Source organism: Nycticebus coucang, chromosome 4 (assembly GCF_027406575.1).
Source record: "Nycticebus coucang isolate mNycCou1 chromosome 4, mNycCou1.pri, whole genome shotgun sequence".
NCBI classification, from domain to species: domain Eukaryota; kingdom Metazoa; phylum Chordata; class Mammalia; order Primates; family Lorisidae; genus Nycticebus; species Nycticebus coucang.
This window is the reverse complement of record NC_069783.1, coordinates 93,534,759-93,551,280: the sequence shown is the minus strand read 5'-3', so window position 1 is coordinate 93,551,280 and position 16,522 is coordinate 93,534,759. Positions and strand designations below refer to the sequence as shown.

Genomic DNA, 16,522 nt, shown 5'->3' with positions numbered 1-16,522 from the left:
GGTTTAACATACGCAAGTCTATAAACGTTATCCACCATATTAACAGAGGCAAAAATAAAGATCACAAGATCCTCTCAATAGATGCAGAAAAAGCGTTTGATAAAATCCAGCATCCTTTTCTAATTAGAACACTGAAGAGTATAGGCATAGGTGGCACATTTCTAAAACTGATTGAAGCTATCTATGACATACCCACAGCCAATATTTTACTGAATGGAGTAAAACTGAAAGCTTTTCCTCTTAGAACTGGAACCAGACAAGGTTGTCCTCTGTCACCTTTACTATTCAACGTAGTGCTGGAAGTTCTAGCCAATACAATTAGGCAAGACAAGGAAATAAAGGGAATCCAAATGGGAGCAGAGGAGGTCAAACTCTCCCTCTTTGCTGACGACATGATCTTATACTTAGAGAACCCCAAAGACTCAACCACAAGACTCCTAGAAGTCATCAAAAAATACAGTAATGTTTCAGGATATAAAATCAATGTCCACAAGTCAGTAGCCTTTGTGTACACCAATAACAGTCAAGATGAGAAGCTAATTAAGGACACAACTCCCTTCACCATAGTCTCAAAGAAAATGAAATACCTAGGAGTATACCTAACGAAGGAGGTGAAGGACCTCTATAAATAAAACTATGAAATCCTCAGAAAGGAAATAGCAGAGGATATTAACCAGTGGAAGAACATACCATGCTCATGGATGGGAAGAATCAACATTGTTAAAATGTCTATACTTCACAAAGCAATCTACCTATTCAATGCCATTCCTATCAAAATACCGACATCGTACTTTCAAGATTTGGAAATAATGATTCTGCGTTTTGTATGGAACTGGAAAAAACTCCGTATAGCTAAGGCAGTTCTCTGTAACAAAAATAAAGCTGGGGGCATCAGCATACCAGAGTTTAGTCTGTACTACAAAGCCATAGTGCTCAAGACAGCATGGTACTGGCACAAAAACAGAGACATAGACACTTGGAATCGAATTGAAAACCAAGAAATGAAACTAACATTTTACAACCACCTAATCTTTGATAAACCAAACAAGAACATACCTTGGGGGAAAGAGTCCTTATTCAATAAATGGTGTTGGGAGAACTGGATGTCTACATGTAAAAGACTGAAACTGGACCCACACCTTTCCCCACTCACAAAAATGGATTCAAGATGGATAAAGGACTTAAACTTAAGGCATGAAACAATAAAAATCCTCCAAGAAAGCATAGGAAAAACACTGGAAGATATTGGCCTGGGGAAAGCCTTCATGAAGAAGACTGCCATGGCAATTGCAACAACAACAAAAATAAACAAATGGGACTTCATTAAACTGAAAAGCTTCTGTACAGCTAAGGAGACATAACCAAAGCAAAGAGACAACCTACACAATGGGAAAGGATATTTGCATATTTTCAATCAGACAAAAGCTTGATAACTAGGATCTATAGAGAACTCAAATTAATCCACATGAAAAAACCAACAATCCCTTATATCAATGGGCAAGAGACATGAATAGCACTTTCTCTAAAGACGACAGACGAATGGCTAACAAACAAATGAAAAAATGTTCATCATCTCTATATATTAGAGAAATGCAAATCAAAACAACCCTGAGATATCATCTAACCCCAGTGAGAATGGTCCACATCACAAAATCTCAAAACTGCAGATGCTGGCGTGGATGTGGAGAGAAGGGAACACTTTTACACTGCTGGTGGGACTGCAAACTAGTACAACCTTTCTGGAAGGAAGTATGGAGAAACCTCAAAGCACTCAAGCTAGACCTCCCATTTGGTCCTGCAATCCCATTACTGGGCATCTACCCAGAAGGAAAGAAATCCTTTTATCATAAGGACACTTGTACTAGACTGTTTATTGCAGCTCAATTTACAATTGCCAAAATGTGGAAACAGCCTAAATGCCCACCAACCCAGGAATGGATTAACAAGCTGTGGTATATGTATACCATGGAATACTATTCAGCCATTAAAAAAAATGGAGACTTTACATCCTTCGTATTAACCTGGATGGACGTGGAAGACATTATTCTTAGTAAAGCATCACAAGAATGGAGAAGCATGAATCCTACGTACTCAATTTTGACATGAGGACAATTAATGACAAATATGGTTATGGGGGGGAAACAGAGGGAAGGAGGGAGGTGGGTGGGGCCTTGGTGTGTGTCACACTTTATGGGGGCAAGACATGATTGCAAGAGGGACTTTACCTAACAATTGCAATCAGTATAACCTGGCTTATTGTACCCTCAATGAATCCCCAACAATTAAAAAAGAAAAAAAAAAAAAAACATGAGAGATCAAATTTACAACATACAGAAAAAGTTAATATTCTTAATATATGATTTTTGGCAGTGATCTTGACCTGACTCCCGCTCCCCCCTCCACTTAGTTGTTAGAGAAAACTCTCCTGCTCTCCTGCATCGCTCCTGTCAGCCAGATGCCACCCTATTGTTTCTTCTTCTTCATGAACAAACTTTTTGAAAGAGTTCTCTCTATGCAGGCTTTACCCATTTCCTTACTTCCTAGTCAAACTCCAATATACTTTAATCTGGCTACTGTCAGTCGTTCTACTGAAATTGCTTAAGGTCAACAGTGACACCCCTCCTCCGTTGCCAATACCATCATATCCAACCAGCTTCTTCTAAGTTTCATATTACTTGACTTTTCAGGAGCATTTGACCCAGTTGGCTGCTCCCTTCTTGAAGCTCTCAGCTTTCATGAAATATACTTTTCTTCCTTTACCCTATCTTTTAAATGGAGTTCCTCTTTACTAGGTAGTAACTTTTTTTTTCTTCAGTTCACACATTAAGTTAGTGGTTCTCAACCTTCCTAATGCCGTGGCCCTTTAATACAGTTCTTGTGGGTTGCAACCCACAAGTTGAGAACCGCTGCACTAAGTGATTATACCAGTAAACGCTCTTAGTAAAAGGCAACAAAAACTCCGGGCCGATGTAAGTAAAAGGGGGATTTATTATAAGGGTAATAGCAGATCGCAGTGCAGAAGTAATCAGATGATACCCTTGCTGATGCCGATGTGAGAGTTGGATGAGGTAGCCTGCATCACTTACGTCACTGACCCTGCCTGCCTGCCTCACTGCCTTTGTTACCCCAGAAATGCAGGCTCCTGGCATACTGCTAGGGAAAGGTTCTCACCATCCCAGAGTTTCTGCATCACTACCTTCTAATTCAAAGTGTGAAGGAGATGCACATGCTTGGTGGAGCCTAGGTCATATGCCCATGCACTCGCTTCAAGGGAGGCCAAGAAAGCACATAGTGAAATTTGTTCCCATGGGAAATGTGCTCTACCTCTTACCAAGTCTTAGAGGCGGAGAATTTATCAGGCATAGGGGACTCAGATGCTAAATGGTTTAAATTTTAAATTAATTACAAAAAGTCCAAAATTATCCATTCTCATGACTTAAAATACTCTGTATGTGCTGTCAACTCTCAAATTTATAAATCAAGCCAAGACTTCTCCTTGGAGTTCTAATTCAGTGGCCTATTTGACATTTTATATGGCATCTCAGAAGCATACAAACATTTCAAATATGGAATACATTCTGAACTTCTGATATATACTCCCCCACTCCCAATGTCTATTGCTAACCATCCCATTATTCGAATAAGAGTCATTTTGACTCCTTTCTCATCCCCGTATGCGAGCATTTAAAAAGGGTCTGTGGAATCTACTTGCAAATTATACCTTGAAGGGGTGGCGCCTGTGGCTCAAAGGGGTAGGGCGCAGGCCCCATATGCCGGAAGTGTTTTTGCCCCAGCCAAAAACAAACAAATTATACCTTGAAGTTGTTCCAGGTGTTGCTTCCTCACATTTCCATTTTTGGAACTTGAAGTCCTTAACACCCTTCAACTGATGATGTCCTCACTCTAATTGGTATTACTGCACCAAAGCACATCATATTTATACTTTTCTCAGAAAATAATTTTTATGTGTTACAACAAGCTTAATGCTTAAAAAATGTGCCCATGAGGAATCTCAAAATTGTGGTTACTTCATACTTAATATTGCTGCTAAGAAACAAAAGCACCTGTCCATTAAACCTGCCTCAAATGAACAACTTAACTGCCAATCATGTTTATTCCAGAAGCAACTTGGAAATTAAAATTCCTTTCACTTAACTCTACCCGATTCTTGAGATAACCAGTTGTAGGCAAAACCCTATGTGCCTATTACTACTGTTCCTAAAAAAGAAAAAAAAAAACAAAAAAAAAAAGGAGAGGAGATGGAATGGACCCATTCTAATATATGAAAATAAGTCATAAAAATGGACTGAAATCAATTTGGTGATATTCAAATACTGTATTACATTGTTTCAGGCAGAGGTCTCCCAGGGTCCGGAAACCCCTGTATTTTCAGTCTGTTATGCTTCCCTCCCCTGTCCGAAAATCATATGCTGAAGTTCTTACCCCTAATACCTCAGAATGTAACCATATTAGGAAATAAAGTAATTTAAAATAACTTAAAGGTGAGGTAACTTAAAGAGTTAAGTTAAAATGAGGTCTTTACGGTGGATCCCAATCCAATATGATGGCGTCCTTACAAGAACAGGAAATTTGGACACAGATATGCGTACACACAGACGGAAGATCATGTGAGGACATAGGAATGAGGCTGTCTGCAAGCCAAGGAGAGGTCTCAGAAGAAACCAGATCTGCCGGCACCTTGATCTTGGACATCCAGCACCAGAACTGAGAAACGTCTAAGATTGTGTTATGGCATCTCTAGAACATTTATACACAACTGCCTCTTAGTTTCCCTTTTAAAAGAACCAAAATTAAACCCTGCCCTGAAAACAGGAGTTATCACTAATTTTCAACAAGTGCCTAATACACTACTTTCTACAGCCAACAGCATCTCTTGCCTGGACTCCTACAGTAGCATTTCAACTAGCTCTCTCTCTGCTTCCTATTTTGCCTTACAGCAATGCATTCTCACAACAGCCGGAATAATCTTCATAAAAATACCTTCTCATTGCACTTAAGATAAAACCAGTCTTTGGCTTATCAGTCTTTACATGACCTGGTCTCTGCTTAATGCTCTAACTTTGTCTTGCTGCATTCTCCCCTTTTACTTGCATCTACCTATACTTCCTTCAATACCTTAAATAAGCCTACTCCCTGCTTTAGGGCCTTCCTGTACGCCGTTTGTGTGGCAAATTTTACCTTACCAAAATGGCTACCATAAAATCTCTCATTCCTGAAGCTCTTCTCATAATGACTTTGACATTCCTCCCGTGGAAATGCAGGTATCTATGTTCCCTCCTGTTGAACTTCAATGCACTTGTTCCAACAGAGGTGATACTATGTTAATTCTAGGACTAAGTCATAAAAGGAAACAATTTCTGCTTTGCTTTCTTGGGTCACTTTCTCGGGGGAATCTAGCCACCATGATGTGAGGAAATCCAGGCAGCCCAAGTGGAAAGGAACCAAAGCCCTTAGCCCACAGCCCCAGGTGAGCTCCCAGCCAACTCCCATCACCAATGCGCCAGCCATGTCAATGAGGCCATATTGGAAGTGGATATTTCTGGCCCCAGTTAAACTGTTCTAATGCTATTGAATCAGATGGCTTATAAGATCAATTTTATTTATCTTTTTGTGTGTGTGTGTGATTTTTGGCCGGGGCTGGGTTTGAACCCGCCACCTCCGGTATATGGGACCTGCGCCCTACCCCTTGAGCCACAGGCACGGCCCTAGATCAATTTTATTAGGTATACATGAATGTGTAAGTGTGTGCTGCAGCACAATGTAATATTAATACACTTTTCACTCTACTATACTTTTTAAAAAGTTTAAAGCCATTACATCATCAATTACTGAGGTCAGAGACCATGTCTCTTTCAAGCACCATGAACATCCAGCTATTAGCACAGTTCCTGGCACACAGGAGGCACTGAATACATAGTAAGTACTCTAGAAATACGAGTACATGGATGAACTGTAGGGACAGGAAATGGCTAACAGTGATGTTACTCTGAAGAAGTGTGGCCATAAGTAATGGAGAGAAAAGGAATCTTGAGCGGGAGAGTTTTGTGAAAGGGGAGACATTAGTACGTTCATTCACTATGCTTATGGACCCAATAGAAGTGGACAGAGGAAAAAAACGCAAGATAAGGAAGCTATATAAGTGATGGTGCAAGGCCCAAACACAGGCAGAAGAGGACAAAATCCAAGGTAACTAGGTGGATTGGCGTGAAGGAACGGGAGATCTCTCCCTGACACTGTATGAAAAAAGAAATGTTCAAGTAGAGAACATGGGTAGCGAGCAGGGTTTATTTCTGAAGGCCCCAGCTCTCAACAAATTCTGAATCAAGGCTTGTGACAATAGTAGTAGAATTCTAAGCTTGGGAAGAGTGAAACATTTCGGAATAAGCCCTCTCAAGAATAAGAGGAAGTCAACCAGAGATTAACTGAATCTGACACCAACAGAAAGAAGACTCACAAATTGAAAATGATAAATATAAAATTGGGCTAATCTGCAGGATTTCTCCTCTAGTATTGTCTGCTGGAAAGAGTAAGAAGTCAACTGCTTAAATCAAAATTAAAAAGTGGGGCCAGGCTTGGTGGTTCACACCTGTAATCCTAGCACTCTGGGAGAAAATATAACTAGGTGCAGCATCTGCAGTCCCAGCTACTCAGGAGGACCACTTAAGTCTAGGAGTTTGAGGTTGCAGTGAGCTATGATGATGCCACTGAACCCTAGGGTGACAGAGTAAGACTCTGTCAAAAACCACCACCACCATGGGAGGGAAGCAAACGGAAATACTGGTATATTTACAGTACCCTCAGCCTGGGGTGGAAAGAAAATGAAGCAAGGGGAGAAAAAGGAGGGGTTGAGGGCTTAGAAAAGTGCATTGGGCTTGATTTAGTAGGAGAGAATGGAAAGATAAGAAAATATAACTAAAAGGGAGAATTTCAGAGTTTAAGATGAGAGAGGAGGCAAGAAATCTTGGTTAAATTCCTTACAGGTAAGAAAAAGAATTCTGAGGTCTTAGTGTCTAATATGGTATACATCCCCAAGACAGTAAAAAGGAGCAGAAATATAAATATGTGCCAGGTATTAAAATCAACAAAGAAAGAAACAGTATGGCAGAAGTCAATCAAAAATATGGACAAGGATACATGATAATTTCAGATGTACAGAAATAACTGAAAAAGACTACTTTTTTTTTTTTTGAGACAGAGCCTCAAGCTTTCGCCCTAGGTAGAATGCCATGGCATCAGCTCACGGCAACCTCCAACCCCTGGGCTCAAGTGATTCTCCTGCCTCCGCCTCCCAAGTAGCTGGGACTACAGGTGCCCGCTACAACACCTGGCTATTTTTTGGTTGCAGCCGTCATTGTTGTTTGACGGGCGTGGGCTGGATTAGAACCTGCCAGCTTAGGTGTATGTGGCTGGCGCATTAGCCGCTTGAGCCACAGGCGCCGAGCCAAGACTATACCTTTTTAAAAAGAGATACACAATGTGCATGTGTGAGAAGTTTTATTTTCTTATTCCAACTGTCAGTATTAAGAAATTTACCCGGAATCACATTATTGCCTTAATTTTTTCACAGAGAATATTCCATTTACTGTGTATTTCATAATCTTGTGGACATGTTCTAAGTAATTTGTTTGTCAGCATGGTAGCTTCTGTTGGGCAAAACTTACTGCCAATAAGACCTGAACTTAACCTGTCACATATTTGCAGCGGCAACCAGTGATCAGGCGCTTCAATATTACAGATTTCAATTCTTCCATTCTTTATGTCTATGAATACTTTAATTTCCAAATCTAACTGTTCATGTAACACATTAAAGTAAGTGTTTATGCTAAACTTGGGAGTTTTGCCGTATATCCATTCCCAAGTTTGTAGTTCTTTGGCTTTGCTATGTATGCCAGGAAATAGCGTCTCATCTGTTGGGTTTATTAAGTTAATGTGATTATCAGTTTGATGATAAGCAGCATACTCTGTAGCAATAGCATTCATCAGTACTTCGCAGGTCAGAGTGGGATCTTTTTCTACAAGATTTTTTACTAAGGAAGGTATGCTGGCAGTGGCGTTGCTCTTGATCCCTTGGTAAGGACTCCTTAGCAAACAAGACAAGGAGGTCTCATCAGTACTACATAATAAAGTGCAATGGTGATAAGCAGAAGTCCTGCCGATCTTAGAAGCTGTTCCTGAGATTTTAAACTGTCCATCAAGTAAAAGGTCAAATCTTTTGGTAGCTTGTACATCCAGCTGGGGTTGGACAGCATTCAGAGCTCTCAAAATTAATTTCAGATTTTTCATTCTATCATACTTGTTTTTGGCTGTAAAGAAAGTCAAGTTGATATTACCCATATCATGGTAGACTGTTCCTCCTCCACTTCTTCTCCGAGCCAGTTTTATACCTTTTTCTCTCATTAGATTCAGGTTACATTCCTGCCAAGGATTCTGATGCCTACCAATTACAACAGAGGGAGAATTTCTCCAAAAGAAAAGAATTGTTTTGCCTTCTAGATTCATATGGTCATGGATCCAGTCTTCTATAGCCAGATTTTGATAAACATCATTGGAAGTCGACTGTAAAATGAGCCCACTTTTTACTGTGTTTTTAACACCAGCAGCTGGGACTTTGGAGTTACAAAGTAACTGGAAGCAATTCTTCACTGAAAATGGGATCAGCATGCTTTTAAAAATGGAAGACAAACAAATTAATTCATTGAAAAAGGAAAAGTTAAACTCTATTTTCTAGCTATCAATTACTGGTTATTTGATCCAAATATCTAATTCTGTAAGTTATCGAGTTGAGTTGCTCTTTTGTTTTTTGCTTTTTTTGAGACAGTCTCACTTTCTTGCCTAAGTAGAGTGCCATGGTGTCATAGCTCATAGCAACCTCAAACTCTTGGGCTCAAGAGACACTATTGCCTCAGCTTCCTATTGCCACAACGCCCTGCTATTTTTAAGAGACCAGGTCTTGTTCTTGTTCAGGCTAGTCTCAAATTCCTGAACTAAAGCAATCCACCTGGGCCTCCCAGAGTGCTAGGATTTCAGGCGTTGAGCCACTGTGCCTTTTTTGCCTTTTAGCTTTACCATTAGTCTTGGGCAACTCGACAATAGAATATTTGAAGGAAATAAAGGAAGACAAATTTCAAATAATTTCAATTGAATGGAATACACATTTTCAAACAATAAATCTGCTTCAAATATATATCAAAGCCAAACATATTATTCTGAATTCACAATACATGTTTGTTGAGAAAAATGAAGAGAATACAAATAAGCAAGAATAAAAGCATCCATAATTCCACCACCTAGAGTTAATCATGATTAACATTTTAGAGTATACCTATTTTATTTCTGTTCATATACAGGCATATATATTCACATTTTTCTCCCCCCAAAGTGTAATCATCCTGTTTTTTCATTCAACATTAAATATACTTTTATATCAGCTTTAATGATTTTATAATATTCTATTGTTAAATATACCAGTTTACTCAGTCTCTTAGTCTGTAATTTTAGGTTGTTTCTAGTTTCTTTTGAGATAATCTTATGTCACCCTCGGTAGAGTGCTGTGGTGTCACAGCTCATAGCAACCTCAAACTCTTGGGCTTAAGCAATTCTCTTGCCTCGGCCTCCCAAGTAGCTGGGACTCCAGGCACCTGCCACAACTCTCGGCTATTTTTTTGTTGTAATTATCATTGTTATTTGGCAGGCCTGGCCTGGGTTTGAACCTGCCAGCTCTGTTGTATGTGGCTGGTGGCCTAGCTGCTAAGCTCCAGGTGCCAACCTTGTTTCTAGTTTTTCTATTACCAATAACGTACTCAAGAAGATCTCTGTGGAAAGCTCTGTGTCTTTATAATACTTCCAAAATAATTCCTGTTTGATTTTGGGATATTTAATTTACTGGAAGCATAACTTTTCTTAGATCAATATTGAATTAGGCTGAAGCCCTGATGTCAGGAAAGGCAATAGAATTGTGCAGGGTTATATAGAAAGAATATGAACAGGGCGGCGCCTGTGGCTCAGTCAGTAAGGCGCCAACCCCATATACCGAGGGTGCCGGGTTCAAACCCAGCCCCGGCTGAACTGCAATCAAAGAAAAAATAGCTGGGCGTTGTGGCGGGCGCCTGTAGTCCCAGCTACTTGGGAGGCTGAGGCAAGAGAATCGCTTAAGCCCAGGAGTTGGAGGTTGCTGTGAGCTGTGTGAGGCCATGGCACTCTACCGAGGGCCACAGAGTGAGACTCTGTCTCTACAAAAAAAAAAAAAAAAAGAAAGAATATGAACAAATGCATTATGTTTGAACCCTTTACACATTATTCATGTTAGTGAAATATTAAGTGACAAAAAGCTGAAAATACTAGTTAAGAAAATGAAATATTTTGACTACTTATGATCTTAAATAAACCATTCTAATTCTATTTCTTAGAATGTCTAAAATTTTCCTTTAGGTTGAAGAACTGGGAATGGGTTATTAAAGTCTATAAGTAAAATTCATTAGATTAAGTAATGTCCTAAAAGTACAATCCCTAGGTTAGAGTCTTCATATTTTCATCTTGTTAATTATATTTTATAAATTACGCTACAGAAAAGTTGAACCAATTTACATTCCCTCTGCCTAGAAATGTTGGGAGGGTTTTCAGTTCTTAGTTTTTTGTTGTTTTTTTTTTAAGAGACAGGACCTCAGTCTGTCACCCAGTCTGGAGTACAATGATGTCATTTGTAGCTCACTGCAGCCTCAAACCACTAGGCTCAAGTTATTGTCCTGCCTCGGCTTCCTGAGTAGTTGGAACTACAAGCATATACCACTATACCCAGCTGGTCTGAAAAGGTTTAACAAAGGATTAGATAGTTGAAATGAGTCTCCAAATCTGATGTCTACCAGGTAGATGTGAGTAGCATATTTCAAGCATATGCAAAGGCAAAGAGTGATCTAATACTAAGGCATGTTTTGGGGACTCTCTCCTAAAGGAAAAAGTTACTAGTCTTCTAGCTTCACTGAAGTCTGGCTAGTTACTAGTCTTAGTCTTCTAGTTACTAGTCTTCTAGCTTCACTAGGAAGCCTCTGCATCCAGACTACATTTTTTTTTCTTTTTTTTGGTTAATCTTGTTTTTCTTCTGTTTTTTCAACTGACTTTGATAGTTCCACATGCATTCAACAAGTAATTATGGAGTACCCACCAGGCACAGGGCAGTAAGGGGATAAAGGAGGGGAGGAAATAAATTCATGTCTCCTGAAATATCTGGCTTTTTTAGAAGGCAGCTGGAGTGTTTTAATCAGGGAAGTGTCTTCAGCTAACTGCCTCTATGGTACTGAGCATGAATTGAAGAAAGAATAGACGGGGGCAGAGAGTACAGTAACAGACTAATGCAGTTGCCTAAGCTAGAGACGATGAGGGTATGAAGTACAGTAGCAGAGAGAGAAAGGAATGAATATCGAATATATTAAGAAGATGGACTAGCCCCTGCCTTCAAGGAACTTTTAATATCCCCACAATCTAGTGGAACTAAAAAGCAAGTAAGGTGATAATTAAAATATACTGTCATGGGTGGTGCCTGTGGCTCAGTCGGTAAGGCGCCGGCCCCATATGCCGAGGGTGGCGGATTCAAGCCCGGCCCCGGCTGAACTGCAACCAAAAAATAGCTGGGCGTTGTGACGGGCGCCTGTAGTCCCAGCTACTCAGGAGGCTGAGGCAAGAGAATCGCTTAGGCCTAGGAGTTGGAGGTTGCTGTGAGCTGTGTGATGCCATGGCACTCTACTGAGGGCCATAAAGTGAGACTCTGTCTCTACAAAAAAAAAAAAAAATATATATATATATATATACTGTCATAAGTGCTGTGATAGTTGTAAAGTATGTACATTAGAGGGCCATCTAACTCTAATGAGTGGAAGTGACATTGAAGCTGAGACAAAAAAGGGTAAGGAAAAGTATTCCACCAATATGCAACAGCTTGTCAAAAAAAGGAGACAGGCCCAACATAAAGAATTTAATTCCACTGGCTGGTACTTTTACATGTGCAAGAATGGGGAGCTGGAGATAAGAAGGCAGGAGCAATAAAGGGCTGATTATAAAGAGCCTTCAAATCCAAGCTTGAATCTTATTCTGAGAGCCACGAGGGAGGTGTTGAAGAGTTTTACGAAAATAGAAGATTGGACTTATACTTTGGAGACATCACTTAGAGACTTAAGAATGGAGAATGTACAATATTTGGTAACTGGGTGAATGAGAGAGGTCAAGGATCACATTCTTTGTGATATGATTACAAGCTTAAACCAAACTGCCAGCATTCAAATCCCAAATCTCTCCTTTGCCAGATGAATGACATAAGATGAATTAGTTAACTTTTCTATGCCTCAGATCCCCTATCTGTAATATGAGAATAATGACAGGGCTCATATCAGATCATTGAGATTAAATGAGCTAATACAATGTAAAGTGCTTAAAAGAATGTCTGGCATTAAAGTACATAATATGTGTTAGCCATTTTATTAATAGTATGCCTGACTTCTGGCCTGGCAAAGAGAGGGAAAGAGGAGAAATTTCCTAGGACAGATTTCATAGGAAGAGAAGGTATGGGGTGAACACAATTGGTTCATTCTGACTGTGTTGAACTATCAAATGGAACAGCCAATGGGTCAGAGCTCAATAGCTGGAAACAGGCCATTGGTAGGGGACTCTATGTCCAGAGATAGCTCAGTGACGAGAGCCTCTGATGCAATCCTGAAGAGCAGCAACATTTAAGGGATAGAGACAGGAAAGAGGGAAGAGTTCCCAAAAAAAAGCGAGAATAGAAGAAAAGAAAGAAAAAATACAATTTTTTTTTTTTTGAGACAGAGTCTCACTCTGTGGCCCTGGGTAGAGTGCCATGGCTTCATACCTCACAACAACCTCAAACTCTTGGGCTCAAGCAATCCTCTTGTTTCACCCTCCTGAGGAGCTGGGACTACAGGCACCCACCACAACGCCTAGCTATAGAAAAAAAAAAAAAAATTTTTTTTTTTTTTTTTTTTTTTTCAGTTTTGACCAGGGCTGTGTTTGAACCCGCCACCTCTGGTATATGGGGTCGGTGCCCTACTCCTTGAGCCACAGGCACTGCCCTAGAAAGAAAATTTTTAAATATGGTATCATGACTGTAAGTTAATGGTGACACCAAATGGTTAATAGTGCCAAATGCTAAAGATTGAGCAAATAAGACGAGGGTTGAAAGGATCTATTAGAGTTAAAAGCATCAAGAAGGTTATTAGTGATCTTGGCAAGAACCAGAAGTGCTGAGTAAGTAAGAGGCCTAAATGGAGACAGGAAGTGTATTCTAGTTGTGAAATGGAAAAGCTAGAAAGGAATGTGGAGTTAGGACAGAATTTAAGATGTAAGAGACCTAGCAAGTTTGAGGCTGGTGGGAGAGTCAGCAGAGGAACAAAGGGCAACATTGGTTAAGAGAAAGTGATGGTGTTCATATCCAGAGTTCAGGTAGGGAGGCAGTCTGTGTCAGCATCTTCTTCCACTGTGATCCAAGGGAGAAACAGTAACAAACAGGTGACAATATACTGGATGGTGTCTGTGGATGTTCTCAAAGACCTTATGAAATATCTTTCCCCAAGGTTGAGGCTCTTTCTTTTTTTCTTCTTGAGATGCAGTCTCACTCTATCGCTAAGATGATGCAGCAACTTCAAACTCCCAGATTCAAGTGATCCTCCTGCTTCAGCCTCCGAGGAGCAGAGACTACAGGGGCCTGTCACAACACCTAGCTAAGTTTTATATTTTTATTAGGGACTAGGGCTCACTCTTGCTCAGACTGATCTCAAACTTCTGAGCTCAAGCGATCCACCTCAGCTCTCAAGGTGTGAGCCTCTGAGGCTCTCTTGTCTCCATATGCAGAGTTTGACAGGATAGCAAAGAGGAGCTTAAATTTTAGCCCTAGCTCTGCCACTTACTAAATAACCTTAGACAAAGTAGTTTAACTTCCAGCTGCTTCAACTATCTCAGACCCCACAGAATGCTTGACAGAATTCAATATGTTCATATGCGTAAAGCATTCATGTCTGGCAAATATTAAATGTGCCATAATAGTAACTGTTACAACGTTCCTCCCTTTGCATCTCTATTCCTATGATACTGTTCCTGTCATATAACATCCATTCCCTGAGTGTACAAGGATTCCTAACCAAGACATATCAAAGTGGCATTTACCTTGATAAATCAACTATCATCCAAGACATTGATTTTGTCCAAAAATCCAATCTTCTTAGGGTTCCAGAATCGGAATTGATCCAATTCATGTACTGATCTAATTGAGGTATTTTAACAGTACTGAGAATATCTCTGTTCATCCAGGCATTGTGTATACAGTGTGAATGAAACACAACAAAGGTATTAATTCAACAACTTTTTCACCTATAACATGACAGATATTGTTCTTGGCGTTCGGGATATGTCGATGAGCCAAATAAATAATGGTGATAAGGGTTATAAGAAAAAGTAGCGCTCAAAAAGGGAGGAAGTGAGGTGAAAGGAGTTAGGTTGAATTTTAAACAAGATTGTTAGGCTGGGCTTCATCAGAAATTTGACATGTAAGAAAAGACTGAGGAGTTAAGCAGAGTGCCTAGTATGTGCCAGAAACTGTTCTAGGCACTTGAACACATAAACCAATAAACAGGCCTCAGTGAGGATGTACTATTTCAACTGAGCCCTAAAGGATGAAAAAGAGTAACACAAATAGTGGGAAAAAGTGAAACCAAAGGGATGTCCACATCTGAACGCTAACTTAATGATTTACAAAGAAAACGATAGGACATAAGCAGATATTCAGATCAGCCTGCCCAACTACTCACTGACAAGCCAACTTAGCATAAGTTTGCTTGGTGAACACATAATGAGAATAAAAGGATTGAGGATTATTTCAATGTCTGACTGAATGAGCCTACAGAAAAGCGCCACCTCAAATCATAAGAGCCCAGGAAAGATTCTACTCTTAGGCTGGCGGGGATGCCATCTCCCCCAGGGGGAAGGCTTGGATTCCTCTGGGACAGATGGGCTTTTTTTTTTTTGTAGAGACAGAGTCTCACTGTACCGCCCTTAGTAGAGTGCCTGACGTCACACAGCTCACAGCAACCTCTAACTCTTGGGCTTATGCGATTCTCCTGCCTCAGCCTCCTGAGCAGCTGGGACTACAGGCGCCCGCCACAACGCCCGGCTATTTTTTGTTGTTGTTGTTGTTGCAGTTTGGCCGGGGCTGGGTTTGAACCCGCCACCCTCGGCATATGGGGCTGGCGCCCTACTCACTGAGCCACAGGCGCCGCCTGCTTTTTTTTTTTTTTAATTCCCTTTTTTAGTAGTTCTCCCTCAGACTGAATGATACACAGTCTTCCTTTAGGGCAGTGTCAGTATTTGAAGACCTGGTAAAATTTTGTTTCCCAAAAATCACTTTGCATATCTCCACTCTCACCCTTTAATTATCAGTCTTACAGTTTATCCTCAGGAGACATTCTTTCTTCCATGTTCTTGGGGTCCCGCCGCTACCTTTGCACTGCCCAACATGTTTCTCCAAAGCAACAAAAAGAAAAAAAGGACAATTCCATCTATCTTTCTAGGCAGGCCCAAGTTCTTCATAAAAACTTACCAAAATCCTACTATCTGTATTGTCCACTCCCTGACAATACATAACTTACCCATAACTTCATTATGGTCATGTGCATGTCTTATTTTATTTATTGCCTCTCGGTGGGCGTGCACACAGCCGCCATCCAACCTATTTTACCCGGTTTACTCTCCTGTGTTCAGGATAGACCGTTCCTAACACTTAAATTAGGCGCTCTAAGTGCTGAGGGTGAACTGCAGGGCCTTCAGCGCCGGCCGCGGTGGGCCCCAGATCTCAGTCCGCCGCCCCAGGGAATCAGCGCGCGCACCCGAACCCACAGCCGCCGGCCACGGTCCGTGGCCTCCCGGTCAGGGCCGCTTCCGGTTTCACCCACCTGCCGCTTCCGGGCGCGCCCGCAGTCTCGTGCACACTCGTGCGGGAGAAGGACGCGTGGGGGCTCCGCTCCGGGCAGGCCGCGGACGCGACCCAGCCCCGCCCCTTGAGATCCGGCCGCCGGAAGCGCCCCGACGTGGCGGAGTCGCGCCGGGAGCGCGCCGCCCGCCCTCTTGCCAGCGGGGTCGCCGGGTGCTGGGGTCCGCTCGCCTCTCAAAGGCCCTTGGAGGCGGGGACGCAGGCCACGTTCTGATGAAAATACCAAAGTCCTAAAGCCCCAGTTCAGATGGGAGTTCCCCGCGTGACCCCACAGAGATAACGGCCACCTCGGGGCTAAGGTAGGAGAGGCAAGTGTGACAGGTTGAGGGGGAGTCCTCAGAAACCCAGAGCAGTCAGGCCACACGGCGAGCAGGGGTACCAGAAAATACTCCACTGAACATGTAGGCATCGCGCTGAGTCTTTACATATTTCCTGCACACACACCAAGTGGCAGGTAACTCCACTCGAAAGGTGAGGAAATTCAAATCAGTTTTGAAAGAGAAATTGTATTGGAAG

At 41.4% G+C, this 16,522-nt stretch overlaps 2 protein-coding genes across 4 annotated transcripts in view; both read right to left on the bottom strand.

The window, feature by feature from the left end:
• MRPL30 (mitochondrial ribosomal protein L30) overlaps positions 1 to 16,021 on the bottom strand; it is a 68,470-nt gene extending 52,449 nt beyond the window's left edge. The window contains exon 1 of the transcript XR_008379550.1: positions 15,969 to 16,021. The gene's annotated coding sequence lies outside the window, so the exon portion shown is untranslated. The remainder of the gene's footprint in view (positions 1 to 15,968) is intronic.
• Positions 7,499 to 16,057, bottom strand: LIPT1 (lipoyltransferase 1). 3 transcript variants are annotated; one of them, XM_053588366.1, is made up of 2 exons: positions 15,969 to 16,057; positions 7,499 to 8,683 (listed from the first exon to the last, which is right to left on the bottom strand). In XM_053588366.1, the coding sequence occupies exon 2, from the start codon at positions 8,680 to 8,682 to the stop codon at positions 7,561 to 7,563; it is 1,122 nt and encodes a 373-aa protein (XP_053444341.1). In that variant the 5' UTR covers position 8,683; positions 15,969 to 16,057; the 3' UTR covers positions 7,499 to 7,560. The 3 variants fall into 3 exon arrangements, with proteins under 3 accessions (XP_053444341.1, XP_053444342.1, XP_053444343.1); XM_053588367.1 differs by lacking the exon at positions 15,969 to 16,057 and adding an exon at positions 15,666 to 15,926; XM_053588368.1 differs by lacking the exon at positions 15,969 to 16,057 and adding an exon at positions 12,878 to 12,887.
• Between the last annotated feature and the right edge of the window lie 465 nt (positions 16,058 to 16,522).

Coding starts and splice junctions, on each gene's coding strand:
- LIPT1 (XM_053588366.1), bottom strand. CDS start 8,682: ATGCTGATCCCATTTTCAGTGAAGAATTGCTTCCAGTTACTTTGTAAC.